Source organism: Pseudorasbora parva, chromosome 12 (assembly GCF_024679245.1).
Source record: "Pseudorasbora parva isolate DD20220531a chromosome 12, ASM2467924v1, whole genome shotgun sequence".
NCBI lineage: Eukaryota > Metazoa > Chordata > Actinopteri > Cypriniformes > Gobionidae > Pseudorasbora > Pseudorasbora parva.
Genome location: NC_090183.1, coordinates 23,963,518 through 23,989,636, shown reverse-complemented (window position 1 = coordinate 23,989,636; position 26,119 = coordinate 23,963,518). Strand labels below are relative to the sequence as shown.

The window sequence follows — 26,119 nt, the reverse complement described above, 5'->3', positions numbered from 1 at the left end:
GACATCACACGGTCGAACCCCCCTGCCACGACTGTTGATTGACAGAGCACAGGGGTGCAAACAGCACGCTTTTCGGCGCCTCACACTTTTTTCATGTCAGTTTGGGTGACTTCTGTGAATCGTGTAGATCCAAAGAGTTTTTTAAGGGGGTATTGGGGGGGGGGGGGGGGTTCTTTCACCAACAGTAATTCTGAATTCCCTGCACCAAACAGTAAATATGAGCTAAGTAAATCAGAACACTGAGCGCCAATGAGCGCGGGTGAACCGTGTTTCTTCTGGCTGCACATCTTGTAATGTCTGTGGTATCTGCCACTGCAACACATTTCTCCCAGACCAGAGTTTGGCGCTGCGCCTTCCCATCTTTACTGGCAAAGTTCTGGTGAGATCACGGCAGTTTAGGTATTGTTGGTTTATAATGTTATACAGGGTTTTTCCTGCATAGAGAATAACGAGATGGTCGCCTCCGTCTGTCGAAAAAACTCAGACAGGCAGACAATTGCTCAGATTCGGCCGGTCGTGATAATTAAATAATCAGAAATATATATCATCACATGATCCTGCAGCAATCACTCTTATATTATGATTTGCTGATACAAAGTCATCTAAAGCCATTCCATAGCTGAATGTGCGGGAGAAGGATGTAATATTAATATTATTTCCACTGTTAAATTAAAGTTGACGGAAACTCGTCTTCCCTGACAAGCCAGACCCACATCAAGATGTTTGGTCTGGAAACTCACTATTGACAGGGCTCAAACGGTTGTCTTTCAAACTCCCTCTGCACGCGATAGGATAGCGCTACAACCAACCAGAGCAACGAAGGTGAAGCTGAGCTTGTTGATAGATTAAACATTCGCCGTATCCGGTCGGCAAAACTTGAACACATTCCCTTTTTAAGAATGACTTCAGTGCCATTCTTTGTTCTTTTCTCAGAGAAAAGCTTAACTCCAAGTCTTGCAGAGTCACGTCAAAGCTGATTCAAAGACCGTCGTTCGCCAGTTTCTGTGTTTACTAGAAGCACGCAAACGCAACTCGGCCGTCGTCATTATGGCCCCGCCCACCAACTCTATACAGGATGTGATTGGCCCAGCAAGAGTTTGGCGATTACAGCTCAGAAGGGTATTGAGAGTTGCTAGACGACACTAGCGGGCAGATTAGATTTGCTGCCGCTAGGGTGCGTCTAGATTTCTAGGCTATCTTCCCTCTGCTGCAGCTGACAATCACCATCTCCGTTCAGCATTCAAACTGCGTGTCGCGTTCGGTTACGACAGACAGCATGTAAAACACTCCAAGATCATATATTCCCATTATAATCTGTAAATAAAGGTATGTGGATTTGAGTTTATAGCTGTTGTACTCGATATAGGGTGACAACGCAAGGACTTACCTCTCTCTTTTTTGACCATACATGTGTTTGCATCCCTGCAAGCAGTGTTTCAACTCAGACGTGTGAGTGAGCTCTGTCATCATCAGCACAGTCCACCATTACGCTGGAGCAGAATGGCGTCTAAGCGATTGTGGTGTTCTGTTCTTAGGTGTAATAAGGAGCACAGCAGTCATTTTGATGTTCCTAAATCCGAACCGCTGAAGATGGCTGAGTTTTGTTTTCGAAGGTAATATTACCCCTATCACCCTCAATGCTTTCATGTTTGCACAGCGCGAATCGTTTCTCACCAGACTGCTTTAAAAACGATGGTCATCTTTTACATACTATTTTTAAACAGGAGATTTAAATAATTAAACAATTAATAATTTTCTGTTATTAAATTAAATATGATTTTATTCTTATCATTCCAAGCATATGACATTTTACAGCAGACCATCATTTGACTGACCACGTGAGCAGTGTTCCAAGGTGCGCAGGATCACAAAACTCGCTGCTCCACCTTGAATAAATTACCATTCGAATTAATTAATTTTGGTGGCATGCAAATGTATTTTTATGGACGTCCACATAAGAAACAGTTACCCTCCGCATAGAGCTATAGTCTGATATTGATTGTGGTAACCCGCTGTGTTGGTGAGTTTTATGTTTTGCCACGCCAAGTTAAGCCATTGTTTTACCAAGTCTTTGTTTTATGTTTATAATTTTGAGTTTAATAAAGAGACTGCACTTGGGTTCTTCAACTTGCCTCCCACTGGACTAATGTTACAGATAGCATGCAGTTTCAGCAAATGCTGAAATATAATTAATTCAACCAAAGTCAATGCCCAAGTGCCCTTTAGGGCTTCAACAACCTTTGTACATGTACCATATGAAAGAAATAAAGCCAAACTGGTTTAAAGTAAGTGGATATGGTAATGCTGTTTTATGAATTGTATGATCATCCTCTGGTAAAAATACATTTGCAGTTGATTTCACCTAAGGCTGCGCGGCTATAAGTCAGTTGTGTTTCTGCCGACCTCTTCTCTTATTTCTGTTCTTGTTTTTCCTCTTATCTTCAGTGATTCTGTTTGTTAACTGGAGGTGTCATTGCTAATGCTCAATCATCACTTTAATTCACAACTGCAACATTGCTTCAGTGTTACTTCTTTGATATTACTTTACTTACTGTTACTATGATTGCAAATAGTACATATCTGTCACTGGGCCAATACCCTTTCAAATGTAGTGAACATAATGTATCTTGAATTTCAAATGCAGGCAATGTACCAGGAGGGTAAATGCGGTTCCCAAACACCAACAGTGTGAATGTAGCCATAGCCAGGAAAAGAAAAGCCATATATTGTCTGAATTAAATATGATGACATTGCCATACTGTATATAAGCCGTTGGAGCCTTCTGTCCCGGATGTGTCAGGGATGTAGGTGTGCGTTTGCATTTCACCTCTTTTCTTTATTCCCTCAGTCCGAGACACTCTGGAGACATGGGAGAAACTATCAGCCTATGACTCACAGGCCAAATGTCCTAAGTTCGCACTGTAAATAAAACAAACTCTGTTGAGCACCTTTACCTGACACCTCGAAGGCATTCACTCAGCAATCTGTCATCTTTTGTCTGTCATGATCAAGTATCTTAATGTGCTCTTATCTATAGAATTACCTTCATAGTCAGCTCTAAAGCGTTTGCTGCAGTTTGCCAATTTTATGTGGGTGGGGATCTTTTTTGTGACTCCCAGCTCTCCATTTAAACAAACACATGCACGCACACCTCTGTCAACACTCCTCACCCCCTTCTTTCTCTTCCCAAAGCCCTGCGTCACTGTGAGAGAGGCTGTCTCCCTTCTTCCCCATGCTTCATGGCTGCAGCCTGTCTGTCTGATAACATCAGGCTCTCTGAGATTAGCTCCCATGGGGGTGCTGTTAAACTGGTTACCTCGACCTACCATGTTTTGCTGTTTAGCTGTAAGCTATCTCCTGCTTTACAAGCTGGAGTGCAGCAGTTCTCTGATAGCAGTCTTCATTGTCCTTTCTTTGCACTGTGCATCCAGGACTCAACGGCCTTATTATGTTACAGCAGAACAAGGAACAATTTAAGGCACAACCGTCGCTTAGCAATCAGGCCGTGTGAAGGAGAGATAATAGACCTGCCAAAAGTACATAGTGGGACAGGGGATAAAAAAAAAATAGCTTGTTCTTCTTAGAACTTTGTAACCCACGCCAACACCCAGTCATTAAGGAACACAGTGCTCACTTCATGTGCATCTTTGGACATTGTGTACAGAATACTGAAGACTTAATGTGCATACTTGCTGGATTCTGTCCCAGCGATGGTGGTCCAGTCAGACTTGGGCTGTCACTGTGGTAAAGGGCTCTCATGAGGTACGACCAGCCGACAAATTCCTGTCTGAGCATTTGAAATGCAGCTGTATTTCTCCTCAAGTCTTGTAAAAAGACCTGCATGTGAATTTGAATGGTGTTAATGAACAGTGTTAATGTGAAAGGCATACTGTAGTGTACATACCAACAAATATTCTTGCGGCAGAGAGCACATAGTAGTAATTAGAAATGCATTTTTAACATTTTTTTTCATGCTTAAAGTCAGTGGGGTAATAGTGGTGCTTGCTAAGGCATTATTTCTATTGCTTGTAACAGTGTTTTCTACAGAATTTATCCATCCTTCTCTTACTCTGTCTACATGCAGATATATACTTACCTAAAGGATTATTAGGAACAACATACTAATACTGTGTTTGACCCCCTTTCACTTTCAGAACTGCCTTAATTCTACGTAGCATTGATTCAACAAGGTTCTGAAAGTATTCTTTAGAAATGTTGGCCCATATTGATAGGATAGCATTTTGCAGTTGTTGGAGATTTGTGGGATGCACATCCAGGGGACGAAGCTCCCATTCCACCACATCCCAAAGATGCTCTATTGGGTTGAGATCTGGTGACTGTGGGGGCCATTTTAGTACAGGGAACTCATTGTCATGTTCAAGAAACCAATTTGAAATGATTCAAGTTTTATGACATAAACCTGGTGGAAGTAGCCATCAGAGGATGGGTACATGGTGGTCATAAAGGGATGGTCAAAAACAATGCTCAGGTAGGCTGTGGCATTTAAACTATGCCCAATTGGCACTAAGTGGCCTAAAGTGTGCCTAGAAAACATCCCCCACACCATTACACCACCACCAGCCTGCACAGTAGTAACAAGGCATGATGGATCCATGTTCTCATTATGTTTACGCCAAATTTTGACTCTACCATCTGAATGTCTCAACAGAAATCGAGACTCATCCGAACAGGCAACATTTTTCCAGTCTTCAACTGTCCAATTTTGGTGAGCTTGTGCAAATTGTAGCCTCTTTTTCCTATTTGTAGTGGAGATGAGTGGTACCCGGTGGGTCTTCTGCTGTTGTAGCCCATCCGCCTCAAGGTTGTGCGTGTTGTGGCTTCACAAATGATTTGCTGCATCGGCCCATTCTCCTCTTACCTCTAGTATCAACAAGGCATTTTCGCCCACAGGACTGCTGCATACTGGATGTTTTTCCCTTTTCACACCATTCTTTGTAAACCCTAGAAATGGTTGTGTGTGAAAATCCCAGTAACTGAGGAGATTGTGAAATAATCAGACCGGTCCGTCTGGCACCAACAACCATGCCACTCTCAAACTTGCTTAAATCCCCTTTCTTTCCCATTCTGACATTCAGTTTGGAGTTCAAGAGATTGTCTTGGCCAGGACCACACCCCTAAATGCATTGAAGCAACTGCGATGTGATTGGTTGATTAGATAATTGTATTAATGAGAAATTGAACAGGTGTTCCTAATAATCCTTTAGGTGAGTGTACATAATATAGAGTCAAATTTAAGCAAATAAGTAGATAATACCAGTTTAGGTCAACCAGTTACCAAGCAATGCTTCATTTTATTCTGTCTGTAAAAGGTTGCACTAGCAATTAAAGAAAAAAACACTTAAGCAAAACATGGTCAGGTCAAAGTGTCTGAATAATTTTAATCCCAAATTTTTATCAAATTTACTGGTAGTCCTTTTTATGAAGAATCTTTAGGTATAATATGTCAGAGTTTACTTTATTTTGCTTGTTTACTTTATATAACTATAGTTTCCTGCTAGCCTGACGTGGTCATACTCAATTCTGGTCAGTAAATGAGTCTGATACTGCTCCATTGGGCTGTAATTATGGGGCGTTTCAACCGAACCAAGAAAGACGTCAATTGGATAGCACTACAACCAATCAGAGTAACGTATTGACGCATAACGTTAGTTGTCAAATGTCAACAGAACTCAACTGTACTGAGTTGCCAAGTCTGCGGTTTCCCCAAGGGTTGTTTACCATGTCCGCGGATTGAAGTGAAGCGACCTCAATTATGTGATATATAGACCCAGGAATGCAAATTTTAGCTAAAATAACACACATTTTACTCCCGAAACGGCATGGCTAGTGTCCTGCATCCAGTAGTAAAAAAGGATATCTGGTGTCTGAATAATAATATTGTTTAAAACTGTGATTTATCTTCCCCCCCCCAAAAAAATCATTTCATATAAAAAAAAAAAAATCATATATATATATGTAAAGATTTTTGGGTGAACTTTCCCTATAATTTATTAAGTAAGTGACTTTCAGGGCTGACCAATTTAGTCAAACAAACAGAGGGACCCAAGCCCTTTTTGAAAGTTCTAGGTGATTTTAGTTTTTACATAAGCCAGTTAGCAACCCTAGCAAGGCTCTAGCAACCACCCATTATACCACCACACCAAACCTTACTAACCATGTGGACCACCCTAGCATTTTGGCAAAACACAGAATCTTCAGAAAATGTAACAATTTCATTTACAAATTGTAAAACAGATTTGAAAGGCATTTCCCGCTCTCTATGCCGCCACTGTGGTGGTCTCAGTGTACCAGTGCACTGTTATTCCTGGAGTGCTTCATAAGAGGCTGGGCCGATGGCTGGAGCCGTTTGGTTCTGGCAAAGATCCAGCAGGCAACAGCAGTGCCAGAGTGAGAGGGAGGAGCGGGCCCGTCTGCAGAGGTGTGGGTGGCCCAGTGGGCAGCTCAGTCAGCAGCAGTATTGCTCTATGCCCCAAGGTGGTCTGTACTCTGCCTTTTGGTGGTCTTACTTAGTTTCCCCTTCTTGTTATTTGTTAGTGATTCAGCTTGAGTCACACACTTCAAAGCCAGTCCCCTCTCTTTTTCTCTCCTCACTCGCTGTCTCTCACACTGTTTCTACACGTTTGCAAGACAAACAAGCTCCCAACCAACCCCTACTGACCTCCACATCTGTCCGTAGATGAACACCAGCTATCCAATGCAATATCAGTCAAACGATTGTTTCTTTATTGTGTCTTTTCATCCTACCACATGTATGGTGTGAAAATTTAGTAGTTCATGCACTTGTTCAAATAGATGGAGAGAGAGAGAGAGAGAGAGAGAGAGAGAGAGAGAGAGAGAGAGAGAGAGAGAGAGAGAGAAGAAAGAAAGAAAAAAAAACAGGTTTACTGTGCTTGTTTGTAAGGCTGCAGAATTTGGCCAAAATGTCGTAATTGTATTTCAGTAAGGCTAAGAGTGACTTTTGGTAACACTAGTTTAGGGTCCAGTTCTCACTATTAACTAGTTGCTTATTAGCATGCATTAGAGTATTGATTGTTTATTAGTATAAAGCACAGATTAATGCCTTATTCTGCACGACCATTATTCTATATCCCTTAATCCTATCCAATACCTAAACTTAACAACTAACTTACTAACTATTAATAAGCAGTAATTAGGAGTTTATTGAGGCAAAAGGCGTTAATAGTGAGAATTGCACCCTAAACTAGTGTTACCAAAAGTCGTTCTAATTATATAGTCATACTAAAATATAATCACAACATATTGGCCAAATTCTGCAGCACAACAATTTTGACCTGAATTTTGTGTTCAGCCCATCTTGTGTTTTTCCCCCAACATTGGTCTGGTTTTTGGGGGGCAGGGTCACAGCGAGGGCAGAGGGGAGAGATTTAACAAAAGACTGAAGGGTGCGGCGTCAGCCCAAGCTTTTGGAGTGTGCTTGACTCTTGACTCTCTCTCTCTCTAAAGCTGTAATTACAGTCAAGACGTCCAGATGATCCATGCGGCACAGCTCAATGCACTTTGAGTGTCTTCTCTCCTCAGCGTCCAGCTATATTGGCCCAAATCCTAGGTCCACTCCACATTTAAGCCAGCGGTTAGACTGCTGGATGATTCAAAGTCACTGTTGCGTAGACAACATAGGGCATACACTGACAGTACTACAGTGGCGGAAATGTCACATGCTGACGTCCCAGCTCAGAAAGTACAAGTTTTACGTGAGAGGGATAAACTAAATCCCTTGGGTCAGGATATGCAGTTATTAGCGAGCCCTTTCTCTGCTGAGTCCAGGCACACAGACGCCCCCGCTTCCTTTTCCTATACTATTTATACATTCATACACATCTTTAATCATTTATAGTACAGGGAGAGGAGTGAGTGGGTTAATGAAACGGATGTGGGATCTTGGAAGGCTCGCTTGGCGCTGGCTTTTGGCAGTTAATCATATTGTAATCTTGATTCTGTCTCCACACGTGAGCCTCTGCTTGGCTGGTGTGAGTGGATGAGAACAAAATTCGACTTGAAAGGTCAGAGGTCATCAGTGTGAGAGCAGTGAATAGAGTTTGATTGGCACAGCACTTGAGCCGTGTCTGTCTGCGTCACAGTTCTCCTCGCTGTGCTGCGTCTGCAGAAAATTGACTCGTTGTCCCTAAGAAGCCACTCTGAGCGAATGAACCGTTCCCTCACAGGAACACTGTGCCTTTTCACAGAGCTGCATTCTTACTCAACCTTGACTGAGATCAACTGAACAAAATCTGTCCTTAGACAAATTAAATTGTCTCTTTTAGTAAGATTTGGCAACATTCGGACTAAATCAGACATTAAAAAATATATATATTGTTGAAGTCACACTCAAGACTTTTATAGCACATAAAAACATGCTGAATACTAATTACAGTTCTGACTTACTACAGTTTGAGGGTTATCAATATTTATGTATTTAATTATTCAGTGTTGTGTCTTTAGATTAGAAATTGTGTTGTACGTATAGTTAAACCAACATGTTCTCACACCCAACTCGTCACATATGGACACTTAGTCAGGACGCCTCAGCATAATTTTTTGACGCGCCGAGTACTCCATTGCTTGACAGTCATCAATGTAGCCTTATGTGTCAGATCAAGATGCATAATTCTTTGCATTTGTAAAAGTAGACATTATTTCATAAATATTTATTATTTTATATTTTGGAGTAACTGTCACAGGGTGTCTTGGGTTATGGTTCATGTTTCGTGTTTTTTAAGTTTATCATTATCATGTTCATTGTCAGCTTTCCTGTAGCTCAAACAGTAGCGCATGGCACTAGCAATGCCAAGGTCATGGGTTCGATTCCCAGGGAAAGCAAGATTTGACAAAAATGTAAAATGTGTACCTTGAATGCAATTTAAGTCGCTTTGGAGAAAAGCGTCTGCCAAATGCATAAATGTAAATGTCATGTTCTGTCATGCACTTCCTGGTTTCGTCATGTGTTCCATTTTCATGTGACTCCATGTCCTTATGTGTTCCTGTGTCATGTTGTCATTGGTTTATGGGTTGATCATTGTTCACAGGTGTCCCTTGTCTTGTCATTAGCCCTTGTGTATTTAAGTCTTCATGTTGCCATAGTCTTTGTCTAATATTGTATGTGTAACCCGCTGTTGTCGTGTCGAGTCGAGTCGAGTCAAGTCAAGTCTTTGTTTTATGTTTTGATTTATGTTAAGTTTTCAATAAACTGCAATTGGGTTCTCAACCTCGCCTCTTAGTTGGATCTTTGTTACAGTAACTAACCCCACTCTTACATTAAACAATATAGGGTAAAACTGTACTAACTTCTAAATAATATAAAAAAGTACAGTCACACAGGTATTTATTGCAAAAACTGACCAAAACCAGTATATTAAAGGGTTAGTTCACCAAAAAATTAAAAATCTGTTATTAATTACTCACTCACCATGCTGTTCCAGACCTGTAAGACCGCCGTTCATCTTTGGATCACAAATGAAGATATTTTTGTTGAAATCCGATGGCTCAGAAAGGCCTCCATTGACACCAAGTCAAGTCAACTTTATTTATATAGCACTTTTACAATGACGATTGCTTCAAAGCAGCTTCACAGTGTTAAACAGGGCAATACTGCAACAAAATTTGATACGGCTATACAGTCGTTCTGGAGAAAACGGTGATGTTATCAGCTTACTTTAATTTATCATATAGCGACAATGTTGGCAGATCAGTATTATAGTTTATGCAATTAATTAAGACCTAATAAATTAATTTTATTTGGATATTTAGTTGAATTACTTAGATCCCCTAAGTCTCTCACGACCAAAAAAAAGGCACTAAAGACGTCATTACAAAGTCCATCTCACAGTGGTTCTACAATAATTTTATGAAGCAATTATTTTATATAATATATAGAAGCCTGACAAAAAATGCTAATTTTAAAGAAAGATGTCAGAAAGATTTAGAGGCTTTTGCATCTGAAGTCTTCATATATGCATATTTTGAAGGCCAAAAAATTTGATAACAATAGCTTGAAACCCATGTCAGTGGGCAGTGGGCGTTAATTTACTGTTAGATAAAGTTAGATAAACGTAGGTAAATGTATTGAATTAATTCACAATATGCACATGTTCATTACTAATAAATAGGCCTATTTTCATTTCAAAATGGCGAAATTTGACAAAATGTTATGCATTTGCCTGATTTTTTTTTTGTCATTTGTTTAACATTTGTGACAGAAAGAAGCAGCAGATATGCAAATATCAAAAATGCTTAGTTTAGCCACTTACATATCTCGCACTTGGGGCCGAGTCGCGCTGCTAAAATTCGCGCTCAGCCTCAGCAGCTTCTGCGTGAACATAAAGCCTGCCTACTCTGATTTAATTGGTCTTCTCAAATATGTTGACATTGACTAGCGGTGACAGACCAATTAGGCTCAGATGAACACACACACCTCTGCAACTGACACTCTGCTCGACGCTGCTGCAGATTGAAGAACACGCAAACTGAAAAATGGGACATAGCCGAAGCCTCCCGCCAGTTTCATATGTTTTAAAGGTTAATCACATATTTTTAGGGGGGCTGGGCAGAAGTCCGCCTAAAAAGGGCCTAGTGACACCCATGGACATGATGGCAAAATTATAACCCAATATATAATTTCATGTTGACGATAAAATTCCAATGCCCAATGCATCTGTGTATGACCATGATTCCAAAGATTTCTCATGTAAATTAATAGAGTACGTTAAAAAGTGAAGGGTACTGACCAAGCATCAATATGTGATGAGTTGGGAGTAAGAACGTGTTGCAGAAACATGAAACATACACAACATGTAAACGTGGCTCAATCGCAACTATGCATGTAAATGTAAAAAAAAAAATCTAATTGTGTAATTTTGCGCCTTTAGAAAAAGACATCCCAACAGTAGTTTGATTTGAGCAAATTTTGATGCAAATAAAATTATCAACCTAGAATGCTTTATTGTCCGGAAAATGTAATCATTAATTAACTGCCGTCGTCATAGGCGTCATGTTTTGTCTATGCTTGTTTAGCTGCGGCTAAATAGTGTGTTCTCTGAACCGTAATGTATAGATGACCCCTTGACCTCAGGGCTTGTGGGAGCAACTACGGCCTCCGTCTCACACTAATTATGTCACTACATTAACAACTAGTTGTTATCCAAACCTCTTAACCCCTTCTAAGTATGTCTGCTGTGCGAGCAGATAAGGTCACCTCCCAACACAGACCTCCGTGTAGAGATACCAGCCTTGTGCCGGTGGAACGGGAGACAGCCGTACACTCTTCCTCTGAATTCTTGATAAAACTGTGTCTGGGCTACTCAGGAAGTAGGGTATAAGGGGTTTGTTATGCTAGAGATTATGCGGTCGACCATGTAGCAATATGGAAGCCACTCTAAAAAACATTTTCCCTGTTGTCAGAACTGACACTTACACTGTGTCTACACCAGACAAGAACATCGAAAACAAAACCACTTCCGTATTTATCAGTGGCGCAGTTTACAATGGAAGCTAAAAGACCTGCTGCTGTCTGTTATTTTATTCATGTTAATGAAGCAATGATATTGACGACAAAAAGAGAAAACAATACACTGCTCTTTTTATTTGATCTTTATATAATGACTGTTTTCACATTTACAATGAAGTTTACTTAAAGCTAAACTATAACTTTTCTGTCCGCTAGATGACGCCTATTCAAAAGAAAGGCGTATTTTGATGACGCCAAGTTTGACAAGGCATTTAAAAAACAAACATATGTTGCATGTTCTTACTGTAGTAATAACAGTAAATTATGCATAATTACATACAACTAACCATTAAAATTATAGACAGTTTAAAAAAAAATCAGACACCAGATATAATTTTTTACAAGGGAGGAGACACTATAGTTCATTTATGCAGTGCTCGAAGTGAGGCGGTACATCTACATTTTACTCTTAAGCATACTTGCACTTTTTCTTGCGTACTGCTACTCCTCACTTTTATAACGGATAAATTGTCTGTGCAATATGACTGTGACTGAAGCCCAATTGTTTAAAACGCTCGCAAATCACTGTAGGTGCATTCACCAGCGCGCTCCAAAAGTGTTGCGATTTGCACGAGCCGTTCCTATGCGACGCTGATGATAAAATCTGCGACACATTTGAGTTCTATTCAGAATGTTGTAAAACGCTACGGAGAAAGTCAAACATGATCTAAAACAGCCACTAAAGTGACTGATGAAAAGAGGGTAATACATCATCCCGCAAGCTTTTTAAACTCATGATGACCACATTTAGTAGAATTGATCATGTTCTATTGTATTTGCGCTTGTAGAATTTATAATAGATATTTAGTTAACTAAAGATGTATATTACATGTGTCATATTGTAGATATAGTTTGCTGTATGTATAACTATAGCTATAACATTGGCCTGCATGGTAATGAGAAGCTGTCTATGGTCTTGCTTTGTTAATAAACCCTAATTGTAACAAATGCTATAGATGAACAATAACAAGAACTATATGTTTTAAGGCTGAGTTAGAAAGGGTTTTAAAATACGGACCTTCTTGAATTATTGACTAAACAATCCCCCCATTACCCCCCCTCCATCCCAACACACACACACACACACACACACACACACACACACACACACACACACACACACACACACACACACACACACACACACACACACACACACACCCCTGCCCCTTTTGGTGAGTAATGTAAAAGCACTTCTTCTTTTTTTACTTCAAGCACTGCATTTATGTAAGTGAGGATAGCAAAATAGTATGACATATTATACTTCTTCAGAGTGGACTATCAGTACAATTTATGAAATTTTGGGACCACATTTATTCACACTTTAACCTGATCATGTTTTGCTTAAGTGTTCTTGTCATATTTAATTACTATTTTATAAAATATAGCGAATAAACTGTGATAATGAGAGGAAATGTTGAAGGTGTCTGAATCAATTTTGGTTTGACTGTAATTACACTGTGAAAATGCCACCTTAAAATAAAGTGTAACCTTGCTTTTTTAATTATATTTATATTTATCGATTTATATACACTGTAAAAAAAAATGTCAGAAACTTACCAGGACGTTATCCAGTAATTTTAACCCCTCTGTTAACCATAAAACACAAGGCAAAGAAGTTCAAAATTCAAAATACAGGTAAAATATATACAGTAATCAATACAGTATTGTGCCCTATTTTTACATTTTTACAGTAGTTTTTATATTATAGTTATTTAATGTAAATTTATATTACTTTTTATTATTTTTATTATTATTAATTATTTTATTTAATTCATCATTTTGCTGTGCTATTGTGAAGTTTAATTGATATCGGTATCTGCTACCAACATTTTTGGGACCCACTTTATATTAGGTGGCCTTAACTACTATGTACTAACATTGTAATTAATAATTTGATACAGAGGACTTATTGTGTACATACATGTTTTTACTTTGTACTTACATTTTCAAAATAACCTGCATGTAATTACGTTTGTAATTAATTTCTGTAGTTACATTTGTAATTACACAGTTGGCACTTCCCTTACACCTAACCCTACCCTTAAACTTACACACACCACCACACCTGTCCCTAACTCTACCCGTATCCCACCTCAATATCAGCAAAGGTGTTTTGCAATATAATATGAACACAGTAAGTACATTGTACTTACTTTTTGATGTAAGTACATAGTAGTTAAGGCCACCTAAAGTGGGACCCATTTTTGTATTGATTTGTGACAACCTTGTTTTATTTCTCACTAAAATTAGGAAGTGAGAAAGCTAACCATCCTCTTTATATCTCCTGATCAAAGACAGACCACCTGCCTCACTCAGACCATTTCCTTTTCTACCATTTGTATTGCACAACTCCTTCTGCTTGAACGACTGCACTGCTGACTCTGTCTCTGTGTGCCTGTGCACATGTGTCCATTGATGAGTTGGCAGAGTAACCGGTGACGAAAGAGTGCTCTGCAGGAACAGTCAGTAGCTGCAGAGACTACATGCGATCTTCTGTTTTCTGTCCAAGCACACAGCTTGCTTTGGTTCTCCCTCCTGCAGTCGTAAAGCAATACAGAGACTGCAGATCCAGTAAAAAAGGGCCCTCGCTGGGGGTTTGACGCGCTACACACCCTCACCACTGCAGGGGTCAAAGGGGCCCTCGGTACCTCCTCAGAGAGCTGTATGTGGTTAGCCTGCATATACATACAGACAAATATCCTGTCTTGCAAGTTTTGCATCCAAATTCTGCTGTATGTAGTTCATGAATCATGGGTAAGCTGCTGTTAAGCTGCTGGCTGCTCGTAGGAAACAAAGAAGAGTCCAAGTCAATATCAATAGTTTTATGTGTTTTTTGTTGTTGTTGTTGTTTTTAATCCAGGTCTGTGAAGATCAACACAAAGATGTCGTCCAAGACGCAAAGCTCGAATAATATAACCCAGGCCAGAAGGACTGTTCAACAGCTACGGATAGAAGCTAACATAGAGAGAATTAAGGTAAATGAGTTGTTCATTATTGTTAAATCAAATACTGTCACTACACAGTAACATTTAACACACACTTGATTTCATTTATGTTTCTCACAATGCTAAGGATTTTGATAAAGTGTGCCTTTGCATGAATGTCTAAACAAAACTGTAATTAAATTAAAATAATAATAATAATTATGGATTATAAAATGGCACTTGGAGGTTAGTTGAGAAAATTGGTGTGCAGAGCTGTAAATCTAGAAACAGGATGGTCTGAAGAAGCTAAATTATAGGGTATTTTTTATTTTAACTAAATAATTTATTGTTTGTTTGCTCAAAATAAAATTAATGTACTTTCATGTGTTATTTTTAGGACTGTCATATATATATATATATATATATATATATATATATATATATATATATATATATATATATATATATATCATATATATATATATATATATATATATATATATATATATATATATATATATATATATATTAATATTCATGTCAAAAATATATCATATAAATAATATGTTTAATAATATGTACTATTTGTGTATATACTAATATATAATATATGGACTACCATAACACCGGGTGTTACATACAAATTTTCAACCCTAAATGTAATAATTTGATACAAATTTTGAAATAATTGACTAATTGACAGTACTTTTTTAATACTTTTGATAACTTTACTTTTATTTTGAAATGACTGGTATTGTATGTATGTATATATATATATATATATATATATATATATATATATATATATATATATATATATATATATATATATAAAATTTAATATAATTGACATAATTTAATTTAGTTTAATACCCCTTTAATGACAAATTAATAGTTAATTTAGTTGGACACAAATCAATCAAATCTGTATGCACTTCTTCTGTGAAACAGGAGAAAATGTATTTAGAAAAACGATTTATTGTGTTTTTTTTTATGTCATACACTAAAAGTCAATGTAATTCAGTATTTGTTTGACACCACTGATGTTCATAGCATGTACAAAAATAGTTTAAATATTCTCATTTTGCATTTTTCATAAAAACAAAACCTATATAATTGACCGAATTTTCATGTTTGAGTTAACTATAATTTTAATTAATAGTTAATTTACATATACAATATATACAAATATACAAATCGCATATTTCACATTGTGTTTCTTCTTTTGCAGGTGTCTAAAGCTTCTGCAGACCTCATGCATTACTGCAGCGAACATGCCAAATATGACCCTCTGCTTATGGGTATCCCAGCTTCAGAAAACCCTTTTAAAGATAAAAAGCCCTGCACTATATTGTAGTGGGAAGCTTGAACTCTTGATATGTTTTGATGTTCCTTTTATTGTTAGTTTTTTTATAAAAAAGAATATTATCTTCAAACATTCATTTCCTATTCAACTTAAAGTGAACTAAACCCCAAGCCATTATTTGATTGTATCCACAAATCTCCTGACTAGAAATGTTCATGTTTTCTATGAAAAGAAGAGACAAAGGACATAGTAAACAAATCATTTGGTGGCGCAAAGACAAAACCAACCCATGAATGAATTTTAAGCTTTCGGGCAGAGCACAGATGAGTTGTTTGCTTTGTGATGGAGTCCACTGATGTGGTTGTGTCTTCTGCAAATAAAGGGTGAGGTCAGAGTGGGCGGCTCTCAGCCACGCTAGTATCACGAAGCACAGGAAATGATCATTTAATGACTGCACTCTGTAATATATATCTGCTGATAAGCAGAGCCTCATCGGCTGTGCTTTTGACTCCATCTGATGCTTTTAAATGCGTCCAGTCACAGGGAGTGTTGGGGGTTGATGTGAGGGGTGAAATGTCAGCATCACAAATGTGTAAAGGGTGCTTGTGCTCACTGGTGGAGGAAACAGGTGTCTTTGGAGGCGTCACATTGACGCAATGCTGCTCTGGCCCTCCCTCATTAACTCACTCTTTGAACAATGGAGTAATACAAAGCTAACTGCTCCTGTCAAATCACTACACGTAACATCGTGCCCTTTGCTTTTTCTCTCAGTAAACCAGGAGAGCTGTGTTTTAAAACTTTAACTACTGCCAAAACTTGCAGATAAGCATTTTTGGAGTAATACGATGTAATCGTATTACATAATAGGATGATGTGTTAATGCTGTGGTATAGAAATATGGACACTCTCCTTTTTCAGTAAGGTACTACTTTACAATAAGGTTCAATTCAGTGATATTATTGTACTAGTCATCATGAACTAATAGTAATAAACATATAATAGTTACAGCATTTAATAATTTCATGTCAATTTATAAATGTACTGCACTATTTTTTGTTGTAATTCTCACTCATAAAATATGGACTATTGTAAATTAGCTTAATTAGCTATTAGTTAATTAATTAACTTTAAATGTTAAAAATGTATTAGTATACACTATTGTTCAAAAGTTTAGTCTCAGTAAGATTTTTGATATATAAATAAATGTGCATTTATTTAAATACTTCTATTAAGGGTGCATTAAATTGATCTATAGTTAATGTAAACACATTTGTTACAAAAAAATCTGTTTATTCATAAAATAATCCTGAAAAATATTTTTTCATGCCTGACAGTTTTTTATCAAATATCAATTATCCTCATGTCCCATTGACTGTCCAAGAAACTATACTTTGTTGCTTAAAAAAGTTAATGGAGAGATAGTATAACTAATCCAGGTGAACCAAGCTGTTTAGTCCAAATTTCTGAAGAAACGTGATCACTTAATATGATGAACAGATTGAGTTTAGGCTTTTATTCACATATAAACACTGATAACATAAACAGATGCTCAGTCGAACACAAGAATGAACCTCATTGGTTCTTGCTGAAGCTCAAATGTTCTGCGTAACACAAGAATGAACCTCATTGGTTCTTGCTGAAGCTCAAATGTTCTGCGTAACACAAGAATGAACCTCATTGGTTCTTGCTGAAGCTCAAATGTTCTGCGTAATACAAGAATGAACCTCATTGGTTCTTGCTGAAGCTCAAACGTGCTGCGTAATACAAGAATGAACCTCATTGGTTCTTGCTGAAGCTTAAACGCGCGATGTGTAACACAAGAATGAACCTAATTGGTTCTTAAGGAAGCTCAAACGTGCTGCGTAACACAAGAATGAACCTAATTGGTTCTTGCTGATGCTTAAACGTGTGATGTGTAACATACAAGATGGACCTCATTGGTTCTTGCTGATGCTTAAACGTGCTGTGTAACATGAGAATGAACCTCATTGGTTCTTGAGTAAGCTCAAACGTGCCGTGTAACACATGAGTAAGAACCTCATTGGTTCTTACATTTCAAGTGAACATGCTTGAGCTTTTGTTTACCAGATCTGATGTGCGAGTTGATGAATGTTTATATGTGAAAAAAAACCCTAAATTGATCAGTTCTCTCAGGCAGTAAATGGACAAAAGCACACAAAAGCAAACTAAAATGTCAGCTTGGTCGAGTATCGTCTTAAGATCCGGATCCATGTCATGTGCTTAAGATCTTAAAGTGACAGCAGCCTAATAAACCTAGTGCTGTGATGTCTGTCATTAATGTAATCAAAGAACAAAAGACAAAGAGAAAATCACTCACTAAACTTTTGTAGATTTAATTAAGGATTAATCTATATATTTCATTTATAATTTATGCATTGAAGACTGTGAAGTTTTTGATAACTTAAAACAATGTATATTTCCTACCTGATAGATCAAATTTAACTGGGTCTCATTCACTGATAATTGTATGGATTCTTTCCTATTTGTACGCACAGGAGAACTTCTCATGAAAAATCTCCACCTGATTCACAAAACGTTCGTACGCACATGAATTTGTTCTTGACCTTGTTCTGATGTTAGTGAATGTGGAGAATTCTAAAGGAGCGGCTGCGTGCAAAAAGTTAGTCATTTAAATGCGGCTTTCCGCACACATTTTCCAAACAGCATTTCGTCACTCTCGTCAAACTTGCAGCTGTTTGCAGACGCGTATATATGCGTTATTCAGAGAAACCTTGCAGCTGAAGCTATAACGCAGCTTTCCTTGCTCTTTAACTGTATGATCGGATGTATTTAAGATTAAATTAAATTGTATTATTTAATTCTATAATTTTATATGGATTGTATAATACAATTAATGCAATATACTTGTAATAAATTAAGTTATAGTCTTATTATACGTTGCAGTCTGTCATTATACGACTGACAGACTGCAACGGTTGGAGTTAAAAATCTTAATTTGTGTTCTACTGAAGAAACAAAGTCACCTATATCTTGGATGCCCTGGGGGTAAGCAGATACACATCAAATTTTCATTTTGGGGTGAACTATCCCTTTAAAATCGTTTGTACGCACATTTCATGCACACATTTGTGAATGAGACCCACTGTCTTGAAATTATAACACTATAACAATATATAAAAAATTATGGTAGGTGTGATTAATTACAGAAACAATGTCGGATTAATTCGTTATAAAAAAAAAAAACATATGTTAGTTCATGATACTCACATAATGTTAACACATTTAACCTTATTGTAAAGTGTTCAAAAGCTGTGTTTGTTTTACACGTTTCACAGAACCCCCATTTTTTTAAATGGCCACTTTCATTAAATTGGATTAGATTTTACATACAAAAAACATTTTACATTGTGCTATTGCACTGTGTATGATCCTGGTACATAATTGTAACCCTTTAATGATTATTTGCAAGATGCCTTATACGTTAATGTATGCATTTCTTCTCATTTTTATTTTTATTTTTATCATTGTCTCTTTTTTATGACAAACTTTTAATGTCATTGTGCCATCTAATTCTGGGATCTAGCCAGCAATAGAAACACACATATAGGCTCGCTCGCATATATATATATTTATATATAATATATAAATTATACATATTATATATATATATATATATATATATATATATATATATATATATATATATATATATATATATATATGGACTCACTTTATATTAGGTGGCCTTAACTACTATGTACTAACATTGTAATTAATAATTTGATACAATGCAATTATAGTGTACATACATGTTTTTACATTGTACATTTTAAAAAATACCTGCATGTAATTATGTCTGTAATTAATTTCTGTAGTTACATTTGTAATTACACAGTTGGCACTTCCCTTACACCTAACCCTACCTTTAAACTTACCCACACCACCACACCTGTCCCTAACTCTACCCGTATCCCACCTCAATATCAGCAAAGGTGTTTTGCAATATAATTTGAACACAGTAAGTACATTGTACTTCTTTTTTGATGTAAGTACATAGTACTTAAGGTCACCTAATATAAAGTGGGGCCATTAATATATATATATATATATATATATATATATATATATATATATTTATATATATATATATATATATATATATATATATATATATATATATATATATATATATATATATATATATATATATATATATATATATATATATTTCTCTGATTGCAATGATTTTTGAGACTGTTATATTCATGCATTTTGACATCATTCCATGTTTACAACTCCTGTACCTTTTTTGGAACACTCTTGTGAACTGCCATGCATATAATGAAAGTGAGTGTATAATACCTTCATGTCACAGCTGGCAGAAAACAACTTCACCAGACCAGCTGAGCCAGCCTTAATGAAACATTCCTGACTCGTTCACTGCCGCACTCCTGTCTCGTGACGACAGCCAGAGTTAAACTACTGTGAACTAGAGGCGCTGCTGTCCCACAGACATCTTCACTGTGTCTTCATCATTACACATCCGTGCCATCCGTCTGGATATACCCAGGCTGACATCTGATCCGACAATAATGATTGCTCATGCAACTGAACTTACAATTGTCTGTGCTAAACCACAATCCTAACTGAACAAGAACAGTATGCTTTGAATGCCAATTTCAACTTTGCTTTCTTGTTGAGTGATGCTTTTAATGTTTTTGCAATGTTTCCCAAAAGTAGTATTGAGTCGTCACAATGGCCTGTTGTTTATTGGACAATTGTGTTTTTCTTGATGCAGTGGTCATTTCTGAAGGTGCTTTTGCATTGTAAATATGACATGCATGAGCTCTTCTGTCTGCCTTATCTCTTTTTGCCTTTGAAAAATATTTTTTAATATGAAAAGCATTCAGTGTCATCAAATTTGAGTGAATTTCCCCTCTTCCTTTCCTTGTGCAGAATTCCAGAATTGGGTCCCAGTATTTTGAGTTGTAGATGTTGTCCTTTTCCAACAAAATATAGTTTTATTCTGAGTCTTGTTGTCTTATTTATGCATTTTCCTGAGTCTTAAACTTTCATTTATATATATTTATTTATATTGCACTTTTAAAGATGCATATCATTTCAAAGCAACTTTACATAAAATAAACTGATAGGCCTACTTAAAATTTATATATATATATATATATATATATATATATATATATATATATTACCAAATTATCAAATTAGTCATCAAATCAAATCAGTATGTTTTCTGAATGATCGTGTGAGTAGTGGATCTGTCATAGGTGCACCACTGTAAACCCGAACTCTCAAAATAATGAATTGGTTTGAGTAGAGCTAACTCAAATTAGTTCAATAAAATTAACGTTTATAAGTATTTATAGCTTACTTTTTCTGAGTTCACAAAACTGATACATTTTAAGTGACCTAAATTATTTAATTGTCTTGAGTTTTATGAACTTTACACAAACTTAAATTTCAGTTTCCCAGTATGCTTTGCCATGACACTCAAAAGAGAGTAAATGCTAAAATTAGGTGTGTGTGTTTGTTTGTTTGTTTTTGTGAAATATCAGGACACAAATATGTATGACATGGGTATAACAGGTATTACAATGAGAGGGTGAAATATGAGGACATTCCCCATGCCCCACTTTTCAAAAGGCTTATAAATCATTGTAATTTGTAGATTTTTGTTATGCTAAGTTTAGAAGAGTTTCTATTATGTTGGGTTTTGGGGGTGAGGGTCTACCATCATGGTGACGAGTGCACAAGCTTAGTTTGAGAACAGATGTTTATTGTTTTATATAACTGATTGAGCAAATGCTAATGCAAAGCATTGTGTTACCAATTAGCAAGGTTTCATTGAATTGCCTAGTTAAAGCTAGCCCAGTTTCCAATACTAAAACGTCTAAGTTTTAAAGCGATTACATGAAATTTAAATTTAGAAGTTAAATGTATGAATTAATATTTCAAGGTAAGAGCAATTCAAATGCATGAGTACAAAATAAAAATCTGCAAGTTCTGCTCACTTAAACTTAAAAAAAATAATCAATAAATAAAATATAATGTGATTGATTACCTAATTTTTGTTTTGTTTTGTCAACTTAATCAGGTTTACAGTGCACTGAAAAAATAGTTTTAGTGTTTTAAAGTTTTTTTTTATTATTATGTCACTGTCAGGGTACAATATGTATTTAATAACTGCCTATAGCTTTCCCACAGCAGCCAGGTGTTCATGGTCTCACTTTTCCCACTTGCTCTAATTTCTCTGCTATTATATTGTTTTATTTGGTGCTCCAGGTCAAAGACCTGTTGTTATGCAATGATCCTCTCTTACCCGCTACACTCAGAAACAGGTCAGGCTGTATTTACTGCCCTATATTGATGCAATCAGTGGAGCTTCTTGCGGTTGATTGACGAACTGGCTTTGTGCTCGTGTCAATTTTAGTGATTGAATTACATGTCATCTGGGTGGTAGAGCTTCAGGATAAACCCCATAATCCTGTATAAGGAAAACAAGGAGCCATTTATTTGTTATTATTTAGCTATGAGATTTCCAACACAACAGGTTTCCATTAATGAGTTGGATGTTAATACTTGGCTTGGTATTTCAGGATTTATGCCTGTGTATGGCTCTTCTGAGGTTAAAACAGTTAATCTCTCCACTGCAGAAACTAGTAAATACACTTTAGATAAGGGTTAATTCTCACAATAAGACTTTTGCCTTAAAGGGATAGTTCGCTTTAAAATGAAAATTCTGTCATCCTTTACTCACCCTCAAGTTGTTTTTAAACCAGTATGAATTTCTTTCTTCAGCTGAACACAAGGGAAGATATTTTGAAGAATGTCAGTAACCAAACAGTTAACTGGAGCCATTGACCTCATAGTAGGAAAAAAATACTATGGAAGTCAATGGCTCCAGTTAACTGTTTGGTTACTGACATTCTTCAAAATATCTTCCCTTGTGTTCAGAAAGAAATTCATACAGGTTTGAAACAACTTGAGGGTGAGTAAAGGATGACAGAATTTTCATTTTAAAGTGAACTATCCCTTTAATAAACTCCTAATTGCTTCTTATTAATAGTTAGTAAGATAGTTGTTAAGTTTAGATATTGGGTAGGAATTAGGATGAAGAGATGTAGAATAAGGTCATGCAGAACAAGGCATTAATGTGTGCTTTATAAACACCCTAGCAATATGCATACTAATAAGCAACTTTCAAATGAGTTTAGGGGTTTAGTTCACATCTGAAGAGACATGATCGCTTTATATGATGAACAGATTGAATTAGGCTTTTATTTGCATATAAACATCAACAGAAGCTCAAGCATCCTTGCTTGACTTGCAAGAACCAATGAGGTTCATTGTGTTACGCAGCACGTTTGAGCTTCGTCACGAACCAATGAGGTTCATTCTTCGGTTTATGCAGCCCATTTGAGCTTCCTCAAGAACCAATGAGGTTCATTCTCGTATTATGCAGCATGTTTGAGCATCAGCAAGAACCAATGAGGTTCGTTCTGGTGTTACGCAGCACGTTTGAGCTTCAGCAAGAACCAATGAGTTTCATTCTCGTGTTACGCAGCACGTTTGAGATTCCTTAAGAACCAATGAGGTTCGTTCTGGTGTTACGCAGCACGTTTGAGCTTCCTCAAGAACCAGTGAGGTTCATTCTCGTATTACGCAGCACGTTTGAGCTTCCTCAAGAACCAGTGAGGTTCATTCTCGTGTTACGCAGCACGTTTGAGCTTCCTTAAGAACCAATGAGGTTCGTTCTGGTGTTACGCAGCACGTTTGAGCTTCAGCAAGAACCAATGAGGTTCATTCTCGTGTTACGCAGCACATTTGAACTTCCTTAAGAACCAATGAGGTTCATTCTCATATTACGCAGCACGTTTGAGCTTCCTCAAGAACCAGTGAGGTTCATTCTCATATTACGCAGCACGTTTGAGCTTCCTCAAGAACCAGTGAGGTTCATTCTCGTGTTACGCAGCACGTTTGAGCTTCCTTAAGAACCAATGAGGTTTGTTCTGGTGTTACGCAGCACGTTTGAGCTTCCTCAAGAACCAGTGAGGTTCATTCTCGTGTGTTATGCAGCACGTTTGAGCTTCCTTAAGAACCAATTAGGTTCATTCTTGTGTTACACAAAACATTTGAGCTTCCTCAAGAACCAATGAGGTTCATTCTTGTGTTACGCAGAACGTTTGAGAACCAATAAAAATTAATAATTCTCGTTTTACGCAACACGTTTGAGCTTCCTCAAGGACCATTGAGGTTCATTCTCATGTGTTTGAGCTTGCACAAGTCCTAGAATATACTTCTCTGAGAAGAGGAACATTAAATTGTTTGATCTGTGGCACTGCAGTCAGTCCCCTCAGAAACATTTACATTCCTCATGCGTGAGAACAGCCGACATCTCACTTCCACCTATAAAAGCATGGCCCCAAACGTAGTTTCCCAGCTATAGGCACTTTTAAAGAGAAAGTACCTTTGTGTCAGTCCATTTACCTGCATACCTGTATTTAGCAGCATGAGGTTAATGGCAGGCCAGTTGGTAGAAACTCCAAAGGTCACTGCAGCAGGGGCATAACGTCAGCCCTGTTTACTTCAGACTAGTACAGAAATAACCCTCCCAAAATGGCCATTGCAGTCTGGCCCTCTGATAGGGCTTTTGCAAATTTGTGTGTGTAGTCCTGTGTTGTAAAGATGCAAGTGTAGCTTCAAATGTATTTCTTAACTAAAATACTCATGCATCCCCCTTCTATGTCAAAGACTCCCCTTGCTATAGGAATCATATATGTATAAAGACTCATTTGTGCAGTGTGTGAGGAAATGTATTAAGAATTTGACAGTATAATTATTCTGCTCAAAAAATGTCATGATTTCTGACCTTTAGAAAACATTTTTAACTGTTTTGTCTAAATCATTTTTTTAATTGTTTCAAACTTTTAAAAAGTTTTCAAGCATTACATTATATGAAACATTTATATTAATTATGAGATTTACTAACAGTGTTGGTTGGTGTTTTAAGATAAAACTGGCAACACTTAACAATAAGGTTTCATATTTTAACATATAGGCTACACTATAAGCAAACAATTAACAGTACTTTGTTAATCTTTGTTAATTTCATTTAATGATACTTTTTTAAAATCAAAAGTTGTATCTGTTTACAATATGCACTTTAAACGAACAAGAATAAACAATCAAGCATTGTATTTTTATCATTATTATTAAATGGTGTATATTTATAATATTGCCTGTTGTTAATTTATGCATTGCATTATCTAATGTTTTTGAATGAGACCTAATTGTAAAGAGTTACTGATGGTAGATGATAACGAAGATCATCTAAATGTAAAAATAGGTGAAGTGAACATGCACAATTAAATATATTTAAAAAAATGTTTTTTATTATTGATGGGAAAATGTTCATGCATCAGCTGCTTGAGAGCAATGCAGCAAAGCTTTCTGAAATGAAACAGGAGTTTACAGTGGTATTCCATGTTAGGGTCTTTCCAGTCTTCTTTTTCATTGTCCTGTGACTCTCTCTCATTCTTCCAGTGAATTCAGCAAAGGGAACAGATTGCTGTTTTTATTTGTCAGCTCTCCTGCTGCAGCCTTGACTCATTCTATCTTTTTTTTTTTTTTTTTTGTCTTTGAGCACATTTGAACTCAGCCATCGTTTTGAATGTCCCCCAGCCCGTCTGTGTGCTGATGCGGTCACAGGTATGATTCACTCTCTCAACGCCGTTTCTATTTCTGGCTTGGTCAGGGCCCGGATTATCTTGTTTTGTGTAAACACACAATAAGGCCGCAATGACCCGACGTCACGCGTCTCCCAGCTGCCGTAGTAAACGTAATGGAATTCTCTGTCCCGCCTCCTTGTGGAAATAGCTTTTTTTAGCAACAGAAGAAAGCTGCGTTGGACAGTTTTAAAAGTGCTGTTGACAAAACAAAGCCCAATGACATTTCAAAACTGCCCTCTACACATCAAAAAGTGAAACATTTAGCATACGGTGCATTTATATTATTAAATTATATAAATTGTAAGGTCAAAAAAGTGTTTTTTACTGCAAAAAAAGAACGTGTTACTCGTTAACTGACCATGTTTGAAGTACTGTGAAAAATCAATGCACTGATTATTAAATTGATTCTTGATAAGCCCACTGTTAGAAAATGCACAGCGCTGTTACTGCGGTAAAGTGAAAAGGTACATCTTTGAACCTTACTTAGCCCTAAATGGTACATATTAGTACCTTAAAAGGTACATACCAGTACTTTAAGAGTATTAGTACCTTAGGGAACCCATCATATAAATAAGAAATCAATAATAATAACAGCAACCAACTATTCAATTTC

At 36.9% G+C, this 26,119-nt stretch overlaps 1 protein-coding gene across 2 annotated transcripts in view; it reads left to right on the top strand.

The window, feature by feature from the left end:
• gng12b (guanine nucleotide binding protein (G protein), gamma 12b) overlaps positions 1 to 16,901 on the top strand; it is an 81,507-nt gene extending 64,606 nt beyond the window's left edge. For both annotated transcript variants that reach the window (XM_067459543.1, XM_067459542.1), the window contains exons 2-3: positions 14,406 to 14,520; positions 15,701 to 16,901. In XM_067459543.1, the coding sequence (XP_067315644.1) occupies positions 14,428 to 14,520; positions 15,701 to 15,826 (219 nt within the window). In that variant the 5' untranslated portion in view covers positions 14,406 to 14,427 and the 3' untranslated portion in view covers positions 15,827 to 16,901. The remainder of the gene's footprint in view (positions 1 to 14,405; positions 14,521 to 15,700) is intronic.
• The last annotated feature ends 9,218 nt before the right edge of the window (positions 16,902 to 26,119 follow it).